This window comes from Leptonychotes weddellii, chromosome 10 (genome assembly GCF_054177405.1).
Source record: "Leptonychotes weddellii isolate Sample4059 chromosome 10, ASM5417740v2, whole genome shotgun sequence".
Classification (NCBI taxonomy): Eukaryota; Metazoa; Chordata; class Mammalia; order Carnivora; family Phocidae; genus Leptonychotes; species Leptonychotes weddellii.
In genome coordinates this window covers 12297580-12315604 of record NC_138378.1, presented here as the reverse complement: position 1 = coordinate 12315604, position 18025 = coordinate 12297580, and the positions used below count along the sequence as shown (strand labels likewise).

The following is an 18025-nucleotide window of genomic DNA, read 5'->3' as shown; positions in this document are numbered from 1 at the left end:
ATGTTTATTTATTTGACAAAGAGACACTTTGGGTCTAAAATGAGTCTCTTGCAGACAGCATATCAATGGGTCTTGCTTTTTTACCCAATCTGATACCTTGTGTCTGTTGATTGGGGCCTTTAGCCCATTTACATTCAGGGTAACTATTGAAAGATATGAATTTAGGGCCATTATATTGCCTGTACGGTGACTGTTACTGTATATTGTCTCTGTTCCTTTCTGGTCTATGTTACTTTTGGCTCTCTCTTTGCTTAGAGGACCCCTTTCAATATTTCTTGTAGGGCTAGTTTGGTGATCACAGATTCTTTTAGTTTGTTTGTCCTGGAAGCTTTTTATCAGTCTTTCTATTTTCAATGACAGCCTAGCTGGATAAAGTATTCTTGGCTGCATATTTTTCTCATTTAGTACCCTGAATATATCATGCCAGTCCTTTCTGGCCTGCCAGGTCTCTCTGGATAGGTCTGCTGCCAATCTAGTGTTTCTATCATTGTAGGTTACAGACCTCTTGTCCTGAGCTGCTTTCAGGATTTTCTCTTTGTCTCTCAGATTTGTAAGTTTTACTATTAGATGTTGGTGTGTTGACCTATTTTTATTGGATTTTGGGGGGTTCTCTATGCCTCCTAGATTTTGAGCCTGTTTCTTTCCCCAAATTAGGGAAGTTCTCCACTATAATTTGCTCCAATATACCTTCTGCCCCTCTCTCTTTCTTCTTCTGGGATCCCAATTATTCTAATATTGTTTCACTTTATGATATCACTTACTGCTCAAATTCTCCCCTCGTGATCCCGTATTGTTTACCTCTTTTTCTCAGCTTCTTTATTCTCCATCATTTGGTCTTCTATATCACTAATTCTCTCTTCTGCCTCATTTATCCTAGCAGTCAGAGCCTCCATTTTTTATTGCACCTCATTAAATAGCCTTTTTGATTTCGACTTGGTTAGATTTTATTTCTCCAGAAAGGGATTCTCTAGTGTCTTCTATGCTTTTTTCAAGCCCAGCTAGTATCTTTATAATCATTATTCTGAACTCTAGTTCCGACATCTTACTAATGTCCGTATTGATTAGGTCCCTGGCAGTCGGTACTGCCTCTTGTTCTTTTTTTTGAGGTGAGTTTTTCCGTCCTGTCATTTTGTCCAGAGAAGAATAGATGAACTAGAGAACAAAATGCTAAAAGGCAACAATGACCCCACAGAAATATACACTAAACAAATCAGAAGAGACCTGAAACTGGAGGGAAAAGAAAAAAGAGGGCATATGATCAGGCTGGTGAATAGAACAGAGCCATACAGTAGATTTGGGGTGTATTTTGGTCTGTTAGAAGAAACTGCATCCCAAAATTTTAAATACAATGAAGGGATAGAATATGACTGTAAAAATGAAAATTAAAGATTTTTAAAAAGGAATTAAATAATAAGTTGGTTGGAAAAGAAGAAAATTTTTACAAAATAAAATTTTAAAAATTGAAAGACTAAAGAATCATGGTAAAAAAGCCATGGATTCTATGTGCATTATTCCCCTAGCACTGGAGTTCTGCCATTCTCATTGATCGGTAAACTTGGTCTTGGCTGGCTGTTCTCGCTGATCTTCTGGGGGAGGGGCCTGTCGCAGTGGTTCCCAAATGTTTTTGCCGGAGGCGGAATTGCCCCGCCCTTGCCTGGTCCGGACTAAGTAATCTGCTCAGGTTTGCTCTCAGGAGCTGTTGTTCCCTGCAAGCTTTGGAGGCGGAGAGTGAAAATCGCGGCCTCTCAATCTCCACCCTGGAGGAGCCAAGAACTCAGGGCCCCGCTCCTCAATGAGCCCCCAGAGAAAAGCAGTCAGTCACTCCCGTCTCCCTGGTCTCTGGCTACACTCCGTGCTCACCCGGCCTGTGACTGAGCGTTTCTATCTCTGGCACCCGACCGTGTGTGGAGTCTCCAAACCCAGCAGATCCCTGCGGTGCACTCCCGCGCCGCTCCTCCCGGGGGAGGAAGGGGAGTCTCCCCGGATCTGCCGCTTGTTGGGTCCCTGCTGGAGGAGCAGTGGCCCGACTGTGCGGCAGATCACGGTTTATGGCAAACCCGAGCTGAGAGCCCGTCTCTGCAGCCGGCTTCCCCACTCCGATACCTGGGAGCTCCGCCGCATTCAGGCACCCCCAGTCTTTCTGTGACCCTGAGGGTCCTGAGACCACACTGTCCCACGAGGGTTCCACCCCCCACTTAGCCACTGGAGCGACGTCCCTCAGCAGAGCCAACTTCTAAAAGTTCTGATTTTGGGCTCCGCGGCTCTATCACTTGCCAGAAGCGGCTGATGGAGGCCCCTCCCCTGCCGTCTATTCTCCCGAATATCGCCTCGGATTCCCTTCTCCGCATGTCCTACCTTCCAGAGAATGGTCGCTTTTCTGTTCAGAGAGTTGCTGCTATTCTTTTCTTCGATCTCCTGTTGAGTTCGTAGGTGTTCAGAATGGTTTGATCCCTATCCAGCTGAATTCCTGGGACCAGACAAAATCCAGGTCTCCTACTCCTCCGCCATCCTGGGCTCCTGATCTGGTGTGCCTTTTATTTATTTATTTTTTTTAAAGATTTTATTTGAGAGAGAGAGAGAGAGAGAGAGCATGGGGGGGTAGGGTCAGAGGGAGAAGCAGATTCCTCGCCAAGCAAGGAGCCCGATGCGGGACTTGATCCCGGGACTCCAGGATCATGACCCGAGCCGAAGGCAGTCGCTCAACCAACTGAGCCACCCAGGTGCCCTGGTGTGCTTTTTAATACAGTGATTCTATTCTGTATTTAAATGAATTCATTTCAGTAAAAATAGAAGTGAGAGTTGATTTTTTTTTTTTTTTTAAGATTACATAACAGGAGTTCCCAGATTTGGTCACAATGGTGAAGGTAGTTCTGGAATGTTTGAGAAACTCTGGTCCAGGAGGGCATGTCTCAAGACCTGACTCCTGAACGAAGGATCCAGTCAGTGGCCAAATGAGTATGGAAAACTCACAATGAACATGAACACGTGAAAAACTCCATTCAGTCCTGTGATAGAAGTTTTAAAGCAAAGTTTCATTTAACAGCACTTTTTTTCTGCAGATTTTGCAAGAAAGGCATCCATAACCCAGGCACATCTAGAATTTCCATTCAGCCCACTGATTCTGTTTCTATGTAAGAGGAATCAAATGCCATCAGGGACATGTTAGAGCAACTTCCTTCCCACTTGGGGAGCCTGAAGGTCAACACACTGAGGGTTATCAGAGTTCAGACTGCATAGAAATTTGGCCTCCAGCTCCCCGTTTTAACTTAAAAAGCATTTTTTTCAATGGTCAGGTTTCTACTCCGATAAGGCTGCATAACACACCTCAGTGGCTTACGGTGTTTCTCACTCACGCGTCTGGGGAATTGGCGGTGACTCCGCTGGGATCTCCTCCAGGTTCTGCTCTGTTCTATATGTCCTCTCACCGTGGGACCATCACTCACTGCGGCGATTGGGCACATTCTTCTTCTGACAGATGGCAGAAGTAAAGGGAGCCAAGCCACACCACTCACACACACTTCCCGTGTCAGGTCCCTAGCATTCCAGGAGTGGTCAAAGCCAGTCACACAGTCAACCCAATGTTAGTGGGGTGGGGGGTAGACCCCACCTGCTGTAGTGAAAGGCCTTGCAAAGTGTAACGTAGTTCTGCCTCAGAAGACAGTTACGATTCACAGCTCTGACCCGCCGCTGCTCCCAGCAGGGCTGAGTCCTGCCTAGAGCAGCAGAACAGAGTAGCTCAGAGCTCAAGCAACTTGGGCAGCCTAGGTTTGAATCCCGACTCTGCACCTGCTAGCCTGGTGCCCCAGGCAAGTGACCTCTCTGTGCCTCAGCTTCTCAGTCTGTCAAAATGGATGATCAGAATCCCCCTAAACGTCTGACACAAGGAAACAGTGCATGTTCCCAGCAGAGCACAAGTGCTCAAAAATAAGAGCTGTGTTATTGTAACTACCGTTGATACTCTTCCTCTGCTTCTCTTCGGGGCCCTCCACCAGCCTCAGTTTATCTCTAAAATGGGAATTCTATTAATTGCAATTTCATAAGGATTGCCGTGACGACAGTAAATGAATAACCTAAGTCAGTGTTCCCCAACAGAGTGGGGAAGCATTTTGCCTCCCAGGAGATATCTGGCAACATCTGGAGACATTGTTTTTTCAACTGGAGGAGGTGCTCCAGGCATCTCCTGGGTGGAGACCAGGGACGCCCCCAAACATCCCCCACGAACAGGGCAGCCCCCTCAGCAAAGCCTCATCCTGCCCCACGTGCCAGTAACACCAAGGCTGAGAAATCCTGATGTGGGCGAAGCACTTAAAGCACCTAGCAGACCGTAAAGTCAGAGAGGGACTGCTGTTTTTAGCACTGCTGTTTTCCTTCTTGTTACTACACTCACTGACACCGTTGGGATGAGCTAAGATCTGAATCCAGTGTGTCTGGATTTACACAGCTGTCTGCACGCCTGGGAAGGAGGCAGATACGAAGGGGTGGTCATCAACGGGTAGCAAGAAAAAAACTGGGCAGGGGAGTCAACCTGAGGGCCCAGTCTGTCACCAGGCTGCCACCTGTGGACGTGTGAATCCTGGCACCTCTGCCTCCTAAATCATGCCGCCTGGTGTCCTCAGCTGTGAAGTGGGTCTGGCGCCCCTGCCCCAGCCAGCCGTGTCGACTCCGGAGCCTGCTTCAAGCCTCTGCACTCTGTCTTCTGTGTCACTCTGAGCAAGCCATTGAGCCCCTCTGTGCCCCCACGCTGTCACCACTCATGTGGGGATGGTGACAGTGCGCACACTGCTTGAGGACAAGCTGATCAGTGCTTGGCCCTCAGGAGGGGGCTGCTCCCAGCAAGCACTTGGTTCAGGTTAGGAGTCCCCGCAATCCTGGGTGCTCAGCAGGCGTCTTTTCTTTCCCCCGTTCTTGCGTGTGCAGGGAAGGAGAGCTGTTTCGAAAGGATAATGCAGCGATTCGGCAGAAAAGCCGTCTACATCGTGATCGGTGACGGCGTGGAAGAGGAGCAGGGGGCAAAGAAGGTACTCTGTCCACCTCTCAGACTCTGCTTCTCCTCTTGAGACAGGCTCGTGGGTTTCCTGGGCTCTTTACGAGGATTTCCCCCACCACCCCCCACCCCGGCGCTGGCTGGGTCCCCTCCTTCCCAGGCTCTTACCTCCCCGGTCCCTCCCCTTTTGCAATCGCAGAAGCATCCTGAGTAATTTCCTTCTGCAAATCCCCCTCGGTGCCTTTGGCTGCCGCCCCTCATAGCCCTGGATTTTTTCTAGGACAACCGCTCGGGAGCCCAGAGACACCCTGTCAGGCAGGCTGGTGGGGGGCTGGTGCACGTGTGCACGCTTTATTCCATACTTACTGATCATATGTTCCAGGAACCCTTCCCAGTTAATAAAGACAGCATTAAGCTAATGAGAAAGAAAATCCTGCATTTGTGATCTTGGGCCCATGAGGAGAGAGGCAGGGGGTTCTGGTGGCAGCAGCTCTGCTCTTGGAAAAGGAACAGCTGCCCAAGTCCTGGGTCTGGACCTGTCAACAGCATCCCAGAGAGCCTGCCACCCCCCCACCCAGAGGCCTGGGAAGTGGACTGTTAATGTCACAGAGCTTAATTGGGAGGACCTGGTTTCCCCCTTCCCTCCCCAGCAACAGATTCCAGGGAAATGCAGAAACGTTTAGAGTCTCAGCAGACAAAGCCTGAAAAAGAGGGTCCCAGGAGAAGGCCCTGGGGGCGGAGCTAGAAGGCCTTGCCCCCTGCAAGGTTCCTCCCCTTCCCCTCCCCCAGGCTCCAGCAACCCTTCAGAGGGAAGAATTCCCTGATCAGGTACCACTCTGGTCTTCCAGTGACCCAGGCCTGCCTGCAGCTCCCTCCCCCCGCTGTCCATACTCTGTTCGGGGCCTCGACGACCGGGTCTTAGGCGCGAACACTGCGCCTAGTGGGTGAGCTCCGTCAGCTGCACATCTACTGCATGCCCGTGACTGTGGCAGGCGCTGGGGGGCCTGCCGTGAGCAGAAGGGACAGGCTCTCGCCCTCACTCAGCTCCAGCCTGGGGCAGGCAGGAGACACAGGAGTGGAACATGTGTTACAGGAGGTGGTGACCAGAGCTTTGGAGAAAAATAAAGCAGGGACTGGGGACAGATGGGACTGTGGGGGTGGGGCCGGCTGCCAGCGTGCACAGTGGTCAAGGCAGGCCTCGCTGCCAGGTGACGTCTGAGCAAAGAGAGGAGGAGGAGAGGCAGTGAGCCAAGTAGATGTCAGAGGGAAGGCAGTCCCAGAGAGGAACCAAGAGATTCCAAGGTCTGCAGGCTGGAGCTTCCCGCAGGGAGCCAGCATGGCCACAGTGGTGGGCCAGGCAGTGGAGAGTGCCCAGGAGGGGAGGCCTAGGAGGAAGCTGAGCACTTCTTTCTAAAGCATATTTAACTTTAAAAATGAATTGATTCAGCGAGAAAAATATTAAGTAAATGATTGTAATAGAGGTGATACACAGGAATGGCCAAGGCAATGGCACGATCACAGGAATTACCACAGATTACTGGTGTCCCAGAAGCACCGTGCCAGCTCAGGAGCATGGTCTGTGTGATAAGACGAGCCACTGCCAGGGCCTCTAGGGGCCCCCCCCCCCACCAAGCTGAGTTCTAACGCTCAACATGGGACAGCGATCAAAATGAAGCTCAGCTTCAAGCACGGTTGGACTGGAGAAGCAGCGTAGGCCTGCGGCCCCTGCCCCCTCACCGGCCCTCTGGCCCTCGCCCAGACAGGGACAGGGACCTCGGTGGAGCGGCCACTGACCTGTTCCCACCTTCTTGCCGCTAGAGTTTGTCAGGGCAGCATAGGAAATGTTTGGAAATGACCCCTTTACTCTCCTGAAATGAAATACTAATGGTCCTGGACACTATTACCATAGTGGCTGAAAGGTCAAGATCTAATGGTGTTACCGAAGAGAAATAAAGGGCAAGTTATTTACACTCACAGTAACCTGCGCTTCCACACCTAAATGTTCAGGCACAAAATCCCAGGGCTTGTACCCACGCGAGCCGTGGCTGTGACCCGGCAAACACAGGGACACAGGTGCGCGGTCTCGGCCATTCGGGAGCCAGGTGAGGGGCTGCGGCTGATTTCTGCAGACTGCTAAGCAGCTCCTAGAGAGATCCTGAATAAAACAAGACACAGACTTCCATTGCTGTACACAGTAGTCGCACTCCTGGAAATGCAGGTTTTATTAAAAGCATGGACAAGATTTGATTTCTGTGTAACAGGGACAGTGTTAAGAGTCCAGGCTCAGATTACTCCGTACAGGTTTGTACTTAACTGGACTATCTGACAGGACGCTCGAAAACCAGTCAGGTCCCAGGTGCGTGAGATGAGGCAGGACCCCACCGGTACTGCCCCCAAATCATTAGAAGTCGAAATTCACAGCTCTAGAAATTTCCACAGTGACCCCTAGGGGGGCAGTCTTTTCCTCCTTTGAGAACAGCTAGTCTGGGCTCGCCTTCCCTACCGGACCAGGCACCTCCCCGGCCTACCCTACCGCCAGCCCTGCTCCCACAGAACGATGCGGCCAGGGGCACACATTTTACCCTAAATCCTAGCTCTGCCCTTTGGGCTGTGTGGCCTTCAGGTGGCGCCCCCCTAAGCTGGACCAGCCGCCGCGCAGGCGCGCTTGGGGCTGAGCGGAGGGACCTTGCCGAGGGCGTGCCCCACCACCCGAGCCTCTGGTATCACTCCCAGGACAGTGGGAGAACATGACCGTTAGAAATTGAGAACCAGCGGAGGAAGAAGAGATGAATGCTGATCTGCACAGGAGGTGAAAGCTCACCCAAATCACTCGTTGGCTCAGAGCCCATGGGAGACGCACGTGACCGAGACCGGCGGAGGGGTGGAGAGAGTGATCTCCAGCAGGAGCAGGGCGGGAGGGTCTCACTGGGCCAGTGCCGGCCAGGTTCTGTGCAGAAGGGTTGGGGTGGCCAGAGACGCTCGACAGCCGTTAGGATAGCAGAGCGCGCGGCCTCTCTCGTGTAAGACACCGTGAGCTTCAGGCCCGGCTGCGTCAGCCCCGGGGACCCAGGCCCCCTCCATCTTGTTGCTCTGCCGGCCGGGGGCTGCTCTCTCGCCACCGCCCCCCCCCCCCCGCTGTCTGCACGGCGGCCCCTGGCAAGGGAAAGGGGGAGGCTGCCCCATCGCTATAAGGGCCCAGGGGACACGGGTGGACGGCACTGCTGCTCACACCCCAGCAGCCAGACCTGGGTCACGTGGTCACACCCTGCGCGGCTCTAGCTCGCAGGTGTCGCCCTTCTGAGCCACCACATACCCAGCTAAGAAAAACGGGGGCTGCTTGGGCGGCGGGGCTGGCAGTCTCCATCACAGCTGGCCTGGGGCAGGGCTGTCACTGGCACCCAGGGGGCCCGACCGAACCGCATCCCCATACCCCTCCTCTTGATTACTGGCATCCTCGTGTCACTGAATCCTCCAACCCCCCTGCAGAGGGGGTGTCATTTGCTTCATTTTACGGAGGCTGTATTTGAGACTCAGAGAGGTTAAGTAATGTACCTCAGGTCACACAGCTGGTACAGGCAAACGGAGGTGTGTTTTACTCGCCAAGCAGGAAGGAGGTGGACCTAGGAGTTTCAAACACTCTGTCCTCACCCCTGAGCTGGGGCCTTCTACCAAGGAAGACCGGGGGCGCACACCCCCATCCACTGAGCTCCCCTAAAAACCTCTGCGACTGAAGAGCAGCCCCAGCGCATTAGCGAGGAACGCTGTGCACCAGCCGCTCCCCCGGCCTGACGGATGGGAGTCATTAGCACAAGGTGCCGGACACCTGAGCAGCGTGAAATACGGCGACAGGACAAGGGGCTTGGACAGTGTTGTTAATATCTCCCTTTTAGTGGGTCATTTGTCTCCACCTCTCTGCAAGTGATAAATCCACCTGTGCTCCAGGCCTGGGATGGAGATGGCTGAGACCGTCTCTCCCACCTTTGCTCATTTCCTCCCAGAAAAATGAATTACACTCTTTAAAAGGAGCCAGGATTGGCCGGGCAGGAAGCAAAATCCATCTTTGCAGAGAAAGGAAGGTTTGGCTGCGGGGGGGGGGAGCTGGAACGCATTAAAGAAATAGCATCCGTTACCCATGATGGATAGTACGCTGCTTCCTTTGAGCAAGCGAGAAAAAGAGGTGTTCGCTGAGAACTTTGAGAAGCCCGCCTTCCTTCTTGTCCCCTCTCCCTTCCTCTTCATTCCTTCCCCGTGTGTTTCTTGAGCACCTGCTGTGTGCCAGGAGCCATGCTGTGCAGCAGTGAACGTGACATTCCAAGCTCGAACTGTCTTCAGGGCCTTTGCACTTGTTTTGTCTTCTGCCTCAACTACCTCCCCCCACAGGTTTGCACCTCCTACTTGCCCTCTGCAGGCTGCTTAACTGTCACCCCCTAGAGAGGCCTTCCCTGACCCCAGCTATCAGAATAGACACCCTCCCCCAGCTGCTTTCAGCCCTGCCTCCCCGTTCTGTTTCCTTCATAGTGCTCACCACAACACAAAACCACCTTGTTCATTTCGTGCCCGTGGATTTCTTCTCTGTGACTCCAGTGGGGACCCTGTGTGTGTGTTTCAAGCTGAGCAGGAGGCCCCACGGAGCGCACGGCAGTGGACCATCAGACACAGTCCCTGCCCTCTGAATCATCTCCCCATCTCAAGATCCTTCACTTAATCACGCCCACAAAATCCCTTTATTCACAGGTTCTAGGGATCAGTTGGACATTTTTGGGGGCTATTATTCTGCCTACCGCAGACCAGGAAGGTAAAGATAAACAATGATATACAAAGAGATGGCAGAGTGATAAGTGCGGAGCTCCCAGAGGCAGGAAATGATCTGATGTGTTCCAGGAACCAAAAGGATGCCTGTATAATTTCTAGCCGGTGGACATGGAACCTCACAGGGCAGAACTCCAGGCATCCAAATGTTCATCAGGCACCATCTGTTCACTTAGTAAATAATTTAAGGCCAATGACTGTCCTGTGGAGGCTCAGTATCTTTTAGCTGCAGATAGCAGAAAGCCTATGTAGTGGTGTTAAACACTTGCTCACCTTATAAGATTAGTAACAGTTGTGCCCTAGGTTGTTGCCATGGGTCAGAAATTCACCAAGCATCCCTTTCTGTCATTTCGCTCTACCTTTCTAACCATCTTTGGGTTTTATTTTCTTATTTGTTGCCTCGTGATCTCAAAATGGCTGCCACAACTCCAGGCATCACATACTAACATGACAGCATCCAAATAGGAAGAGAAAGTAAGGAGGAAGGAGTTCTCTCCTCAGGTGCCTCCCTCTAATCCTGGAGGAAAACCTTTCCCAGAAGCCCCTTACCACCTTCCTCATTGGCTTCAGTGGGTCCCAAGTCAAGAGGAACACAAGACCCGGGCGCCTGGGTGGCTCAGTCAGTTAAGCGTCTGCCTTCAGCTCAGGCCATGATCTCAGGGTCCTCGGATCAAGCCCCGCAATGGGCTCCCTGCTCAGTGAGGAGTCTACTTCTCCCTCTCCCTCTGCCTCTGTCCCCCACTCATCTCTCTCTCTCCAAATAAATAAAATCTTAAAAAAAAAAAAAAGGGATACAGGACAAATCCCTGGCAAACAGGGCTGGGGTTGTCACAGCTTGCTTAGACGATCATAGTTCATCCCCTAGGTCTAGGCACAGTGCTGCCAAATTCTGAGTTCTGGAAGCAAGAAAGGAGAGAGTGGTACTGGGCAGGCAACTTTAGCCAATGACTAAATCTTCCAGTGATAAAAGTGCAGTCAGCTTTCTTCTCTGGAGCCTGACATGACCTCTCCGTGGCTCAGTGTCATCTGTGAAGTAAGACAGAGTGCCTCCCTGAGCATTAGTGACCAGGTTAAACAAGGTCATGTGTGTGGCACAGAACATGAACTCTCACCGAATGTTAATGACCATGTGACCGTGACCGTGAGAGCAGTTCGTTCTGGCTTGCCGGCAGTTTAACTTCGGCTGAATCAGTTCTCTTCTTTCTCGCTCTCATGCCCACTTGAAAAAGGTGCTCGTGCTTTTGTCTGGGCAGTTCGGTGAGCTAGGAAGCACACAGCACCAGCACAGGGGCTGGCTCCGGAACGGCAGCTTTAAGAGACTACTGTTTAAGACACTGGGTGTCACAGGCTGACGCCGTGAGATCCAAACTCTGCATCGTGACACTGAGGAACTCGCTAGCCAGCCTCTCCCCACCCCCGGCCCTGCGCGCATGCACACGCACGCCTGCGCACACGCGCCCCGCACGACCGTGTCCCTCGCCCTTGCGCCCTCGTGCGCCTAGACGTAATCGTAACAGCAGCCCCGAGTGGACGGGCCGGGTGCCCGCAAGAGCCGCAACAGCGCATGCGGCAAATCGGCTGCCCATTTCACAGGCAAGAACACTGACGTCGTCCCGTCTGCCGAGGCCGGCCGGCCCGACCCTGGCTGGGACCGGCTCCGTCTGTTCATTTGGCGATGAGCAAACGTTAGGGAGGGGTGCGAGGCACACGAGCCCCTGGCTGAGACTTTGTCCTCGAGGTAGCAGGACCGAGGACAACTTTTTCAGAAGGCACGGCCTTCTCACTACCTGCTTTCAGTCCGGGTCAGCGCGCCACCTATAGGACCTAGGACCTTCCCAGAGATGGCGGGAGGGTCAGACCGTCTGCCAGGCTGCTCGGGATGAGCCGGGCAGCCCGGGCTCCAAGGGAATGGACCCTTGCGGGGGGCGGGGATCTGCCCCTGTGGTTCGGGAGACGCCCACAGGCCACGCCGCCTCGGGTGGCCTTGGCATCGGGCTCTGACCCGGGGGGTGGTGGGGGCTGCGGGGGACGGGGCCCTAACCGCGCAGCTGCTCTTCTGTGTTCCAGCACAACATGCCTTTCTGGCGGATATCCTGCCACGCCGACCTGGAGGCGCTGAGGCACGCGCTGGAGCTCGAGTATTTATAGCAGAAGCCACGGCCTCGCCACCTGCCGTCGCGGGCGCATCCCACCCCCTCCCAGGCTCTCGCCTTCCCCGCCTGCCCGCCAGATGCTGGACGCCGGGCAGGGTCCCTGCGGCCGAGAGGACGTGCCTGGCGACCATCTCAGCGGCTGTCCTTTTAGTCCAAGCGCGGGTCCTGAGACGCAGAGTACCGCCCCGTGGCTTTTGGGAATATTTAACTTTGGAGAAAAGGGCTGGCTCGGAGTCCAGGCTTTTCCACAAGACTCAACAGAACAAAAGCGAAGAATTGCTGATTTGGGGGAGGGCTGGTGATGAGGAGGGGACAGGCTTGGGTTTGTCTCTTTTTTGGGTTTGTTTTTTTTTTTCCTTTTTAATTTATGGACTAATCTCATTACTCCGGTATTATGCTCTCGTACCTGTGTTGTTGGTTTTCTTAGTCGTTGGTTTGGTTTGGTTTTCTAACCTGGCATGTGGGGTGGTGCAGTTCTCATTTAAGCACTCTCTGCTCCAAGTTGTGCTCTGGGGGGACAATCATTCTCTGAACAATTGGTGAGGGAGGCGATTCGGGGCTGATGGGAAGACAATTGCTTACTTTTGTTTTTAAGGACCTAACCTGACGTCATGTGGACAGTGCACGTGCCTTATGCTGCCATCTTGTTTTCTAGGAAGAGGGGACCCTGGGGAGGCAGCGGTACTTTGTGACAGATAAAAGGCATTAAATAAAACCACGTTTACATTTTGAAGTGGGGTAGGGTGTCCCTGCTTTATGACCACTCTTGAGGCTTCCATTAGAGGTACTAACAGATTTTCAGCCATCCACACAGAGGAGGTTTGGGTGAAACAGACCTGCCCCTTAGTCCTGAAATTAGCTACCCAGGTGGTCAACGACTTTTCTCTTGTGAGGACTAAATGTCCAGTGCTGGTTCTGAGGGAAGCTAGTAGTCCACAGTCTGTAAGTGTTTTAGCCTGAATTCTAGAGGACGCAGAGCTCCCAGTGGTCAAGGATAGTGTCTTCCTCATTCTGTATACTCAGTACCCGTAACAGTCTGACGCAGATATGGCACTTAATGAAGGCTGAAGGATGGATGGATGGATGGATGGATGGATGGATGGACAGGATGGACGGACGGACAGACAGATGGACGGCAGATGGGTTATGGTGGTGGGTGGGTGGAGGGATGAAGGAATGGATGATGGATAGATGGGTGGTGGATAGCTAAGATTCACTGGCCCCAGGCTGCTTCATCTTCACTGTTCCCCCAGCAGTATCTTGCAGCTCTTGAGAACAATCTTAGAAGTAGAGTAACTGGAGTATTCAGCACTCACAAACAAAAGCCCTTAGCCTCCCAGAAGTCTGAGCATGACTTGAGAACTTCCTGACCAGCCCAGCCAAAGGACAGAGACACAACGAAGTCCTCGGGTCAACCTCTGGGACTGAAGGTATCTGCCTGTCCAAGGGCTTTAGAAATCAGCCACCATTGGAATTTCTTTCCATTGCAAAGGACAGGGACACCACAAAGTGGCTTAAACAAAACAAAACCAGAATTCTTTGGCTTACTTAACTGAAAAGTTTAGGGATGTGTGACCTCAGACATCCCCATCCCAAATGCAGAATTCAAGATATGGCTTTAAATTTTTAAATTCAGTCTCTTTCTCTCCATCTTTGGACTTTTCAGTTTGGTTTCATTTATAGGCAATAGTCCACATACTTAGAGTAGAAGATCTCTATTGATAAAGCATTAATTCTTAAAAGGATAACTGTTTTGGAAAAATAGGTTAAATTTATTATGTGAGGTAACAAATGTCCTTATGGTTCAAATATTTTGAGTTGGTTCTTCCGTAGTTATTTGCAACCAAAAGCTTATATAGCACGTAATAAATAGTGTTATTAGTAGGAGTAGTATATCTCACAGGCTCAGATATCTACTCAGGAAATCAAACATTCGTATTACCGACAACTGGAGCTGGGTATTTTTCATCAGATATTAATCAAGTATCTAAAATGCACTGGCAGGGGCGCCCGGGTGGCTCAGTTAAGTGTCTGCCTTCGGCTCAGGTCACGATCCCGGGGTTCTGGGATCCAGTCCCACATCAGGCACCCCGCTCAGTGGGGAATCTGCTTCCCCTCTCCCTTTGCACCTCCCCCTGCTCGTGCTCTGTCTCTCAAATAAACAAATAAAATCTTTAAAAAAAATTAAATGTGACAAGAGCAAGATTTAATCCCCCTAATATATAAAGAGCTCTTAGAAACCAGTACCAACCAACCAAATCTTTTAAAATGCCTCGGGGGGTGGGGGGGGCACACCTGGGTGGTGCAGTTGGTTAAGTGTCTCACTCTTGGTTTCAGCTCAGGTTGTGATCTCAGGGTCATGATATCGAGCCCCGCATCAGGCTCCATGCTGAGCACAGAGTCTGCTTTGGATTCTGTCTTCCTCTCCCTCTGCCCCTCCTGCTCGTGCACGCTGTCTCTCTCTTGCTCTCAAATAAATAAATCTTAAATATATATATATTATATATTTATAAATAAAATGCTTGAAGGCTAGGGGTGCCTGGCTGGCTCAGTCAGGGGAGCATCATGAGACTCTTGATCTTGGGGTTGTGGGTTCAAGCCCCACATTGGAGAGATTACTTAAAATAAGATCTCTAAAAAATTTTTTTAATAAAATGCCTGAAGGGGGCGCCTGGGTGGCTCAGATGGTTAAGCGTCTGCCTTCGGCTCAGGTCATGATCCCAGGGTCCTGGGATCGAGTCCCGCATCGGGCTCCCTGCTCCTTGGGAGCCTGTTTCTCCCTCTGCTTCTCTCTCTCTCTCTCTCTCTCTGTCTCTCGTGAATAAATAAAATCTTTAAAAAAAAATAAAATAAAATAAAATAAAATGCCTGAAGGCTGTAAAAGACATTTTCTTTTTTTTTTTTTTTTTTTAAGATTTTATTTTTTAGGGTGGCTCAGTTGGTTAAGCAACTGCCTTCGGCTCAGGTCATGATCCCAGGGCCCTGAGATCGAGTCACTATTCAGGTTCCTTGCTCGGCAAGGGGCCTGCTTCTCCCTCTGCTTGTACACTCTCTCTGACAAATAAATAAAATCTTTAAAAAAAAAAAAAGTTTAAGTAATCTCTCCATCCAATACAGGGCTCCAATCCACAGCCCTGAGATCAAGAGTCACAAGCTTCACTGACTGAGCCAGCCAGCCACCCCTACATTTTTTTCAAAAAAAAAAAATAAAACTGCTTCTTGGGGCACCGGCTGGCTCAGTTGGTAAAACATGCAACTCTCCATATCTCAGGGTTGAGAGTTCAGGCCCCACAATGGGCGTAAAATAAAATCTTTTACAAAATAAAACTGCTTCTTAAACTTATAAAAAGATGGTCAAGGGGCGCCTGGGTGGCTCTGTTGGTTAAGCAACTGCCTTCGGCTCGGGTCATGATCCTGGAGTCCCGGGATCGAGTCCCGCATCGGGCTCCCTGCTCCGCGGGAAGCCTGCTTCTCCCTCTCCCACTCCCTCTGCTTGTGTTCCCTCTCTCGCTGCCTCTCTGTCAAATAAATAAAATCTTTAAAAAATAAATAAATAAAATGGAGAAAAAAGTAAAACCTGTAGGATCATATCTGCAAAAAGCAGCTTTGGAAGAAGATATAAGAAATTAATAAAAACAGTGACCCATTGGAGCTATCAGACATATGGGTAAATGGGAGAGTGCCTTACTTATATATTGAATGCTGTGATTAGATTACTGATCTTGAAGATCAGATAATCAGTTCTAGAGACTTCTCTGTCATAGCCAGTCGCTTGTTTCTAGCCAGTTTCCCAAGCGGCAACACTAGCCCTTTCCTGTGGGACTCAGGGTGCCAGTGTGAGGCTGGGGAAAGCTGGTCTGTGAATCAGGCAGCCTCCTTCTTGCCCGTCCCAGGAAGCCTGGTCTCTGCCAAAAGTGGGGCAGTGGTGGTCTCCGTGGTCGGAGCCGGGGACGCCTGAGAAAGCCCCATCCCATTTCAGAGCAGCATTCTGCCAGGGGAAGCCAGGATCTACCATTTACTGGGCCTGTGGGTGCGGACGAGGAAACAGACCGAGGCAGTCCCGACCCCCACGGAGCGGACTTTGCTGAAGAGAGGAGGCGACACAAGCCGGCGAATTAACCGTGAGACGCAGACTTTCCCACTCATCGCCTGTCCTTCAGGGCGAACAGCAGAGTGCCGGTGGCCACAAGCAGGACACAGCCCACACGCCCCCGACCCTGAGCACTCCCTGCGCACAGGCTTGAGCCACAACCTAGGTCCACAACCTTCCAAGAACCACCTGGAGGGCAGAACAGTGGCTGTGGGACCCTCAGCAGGGAGGAGAAGGTGGATCTTGGAGGCCTAAGTCAGCCAATTTCAAAAAGCTGGCCTGAGGGGCACCGGGGTGGCTCAGAAGGCCAAGTGCCTGACTCTTGGGCTCAGCTCAGGTCTTGATCTCAGGGTTGTGAGTTCGAGCCCCACACTGGACTCCACTCTGGGTGTAGAGCCTACTTAAAAAAGGGGAGGGGGGAGCCTAAGAACATCCTTTTGAAAGAGATCACGGGATCTGTCCAGTGAAACATTCAGGGTCCAAAAGGCAGCCTCTTGTCCAAGGGGTAAACACTGACGGTCTTTTTGGTTGGTTGAGATTGTGACTTTCAGAGTATACGGCGTGGCATTGCTGGGTCAACGATGGGGACTGCTCTCCTCTCAGACACTGGCTAGAGTCCAGAAGGAAGCTTTGGAGTGATGCAGCACAGAGTAATCGGAACGGCGTGGGGACACTGTGGACAGCCTGGTCACCTCCAAGCAGGTGGCACCTGAGCTCAGACCCGGGTGGTGAGAAAATCCAGGGCAAGCACTCCAGGGGGGAGACAAGGAAGTACAGAACTTGTGGGCAAAGCTTTCAAGCTGGCGGGAAAGAAGGGAAACCCAGGAAGACTGGAGGCGAGGTCACAGGTCACGGGGTCAGAGGGTAAGGCCCCGCGGCAGATGTGGTTGGATCCTTTTGGTCACGGATTTGGAATTTTACTGGAGTTTGGATTTTACTCTAAATCCACTGAGGACCCACCTGAGGGTTTTAAGCAGGAGAGTGGCATGATCTGATTGGCATTTTTAAAAATTACTCTGGCTGCTCTGGGGACAATGATTTGGAAGTAGGGTGTCCAGTCAAAAACAACTGGGATTCCCCATGAACTTAAAGATGTTCACATTTCATTTTATAATGTACATACAGTTTCCTGCACAAAGCTCAAGTAAGTATGCACCTTGATGTATTTTGACATAAGCTCACACTCGGCTAACCACCGCCCAGATCAAGATGGAAGAGGTTTCCAGGCCCCCCACAAAGGCTCCCTCACAGCCTTTCCCAGCCCCTTCCCACATTCCTCACCGTCCTGACCTCTGACCAGGCTCCCCACGGCCCTTCCGCCCCTGCGGCTGCCAGCTCCGCGCTGGCAGAGCTATGGCGGCCGGTGACCACCAGAGGGCAGTGCGACCCCGCAGCGGGGCCGAGCCGCCGGCCGCTGCCCCCGAAGTCGGGCCCGGAAACGACGCAGGCTGCCGTTGAAAGGATTCAGAAAGCATTGCCATCGGGCCGTGCCCACGCTCCAGGGGTTGCTTCGGTGAAATGGCAGCACCGTCGACAACGTGTTCAGACCTAAGAGTTGATAAATCCACCTGCCGTGGCCACAGTGGCGACCGCGGCATAAAGCAGCGTCTCTGCGGGAAGGCAAACCGACCCACACTCCAGCGGCCTCGAGCAATCCGCGTGCACAGCCCTGGGCAATGCCAGAACGCGCCGCTCGAATGTTTAATAATGTGCGTGCAACCACAGCTAGTGTGGTTTGAAAAAAATGTCCGGATTTATTTTTACATCCTGAAGTTCATCCAAGGAGATAAGCTGGTTCCATCCAAATACTGATTTATAAAATTCAGCAGGAAGTATCCGGCCCAAAATGAGTAGCTGCTAAACTGCCCGCCCTCCCCCTCACCCCCCACGGGTAAGCAGAGTTGGCAGAGTCCCGGGCCTCTTCTGTCTCGGCCCCTGGATCCTGCTGGCCACCTGGTGTGGCTGAATGAGAAGCGGTAAACACAAGCC

General features: G+C 51.8%; 1 protein-coding gene across 1 annotated transcript in view; it reads left to right on the top strand.

Annotated features, from left to right (window-relative positions):
- The window catches only part of EYA2 (EYA transcriptional coactivator and phosphatase 2), a 209175-nt gene extending 196496 nt beyond the window's left edge, over nt 1–12679 (top strand). Inside the window, exons 11-12 of the mRNA XM_081832260.1 lie at nt 4834–5018; nt 11861–12679. Coding sequence (XP_081688386.1) covers nt 4834–5018; nt 11861–11941 — 266 coding nt within the window. The 3' untranslated portion in view covers nt 11942–12679. The remainder of the gene's footprint in view (nt 1–4833; nt 5019–11860) is intronic.
- The last annotated feature ends 5346 nt before the right edge of the window (nt 12680–18025 follow it).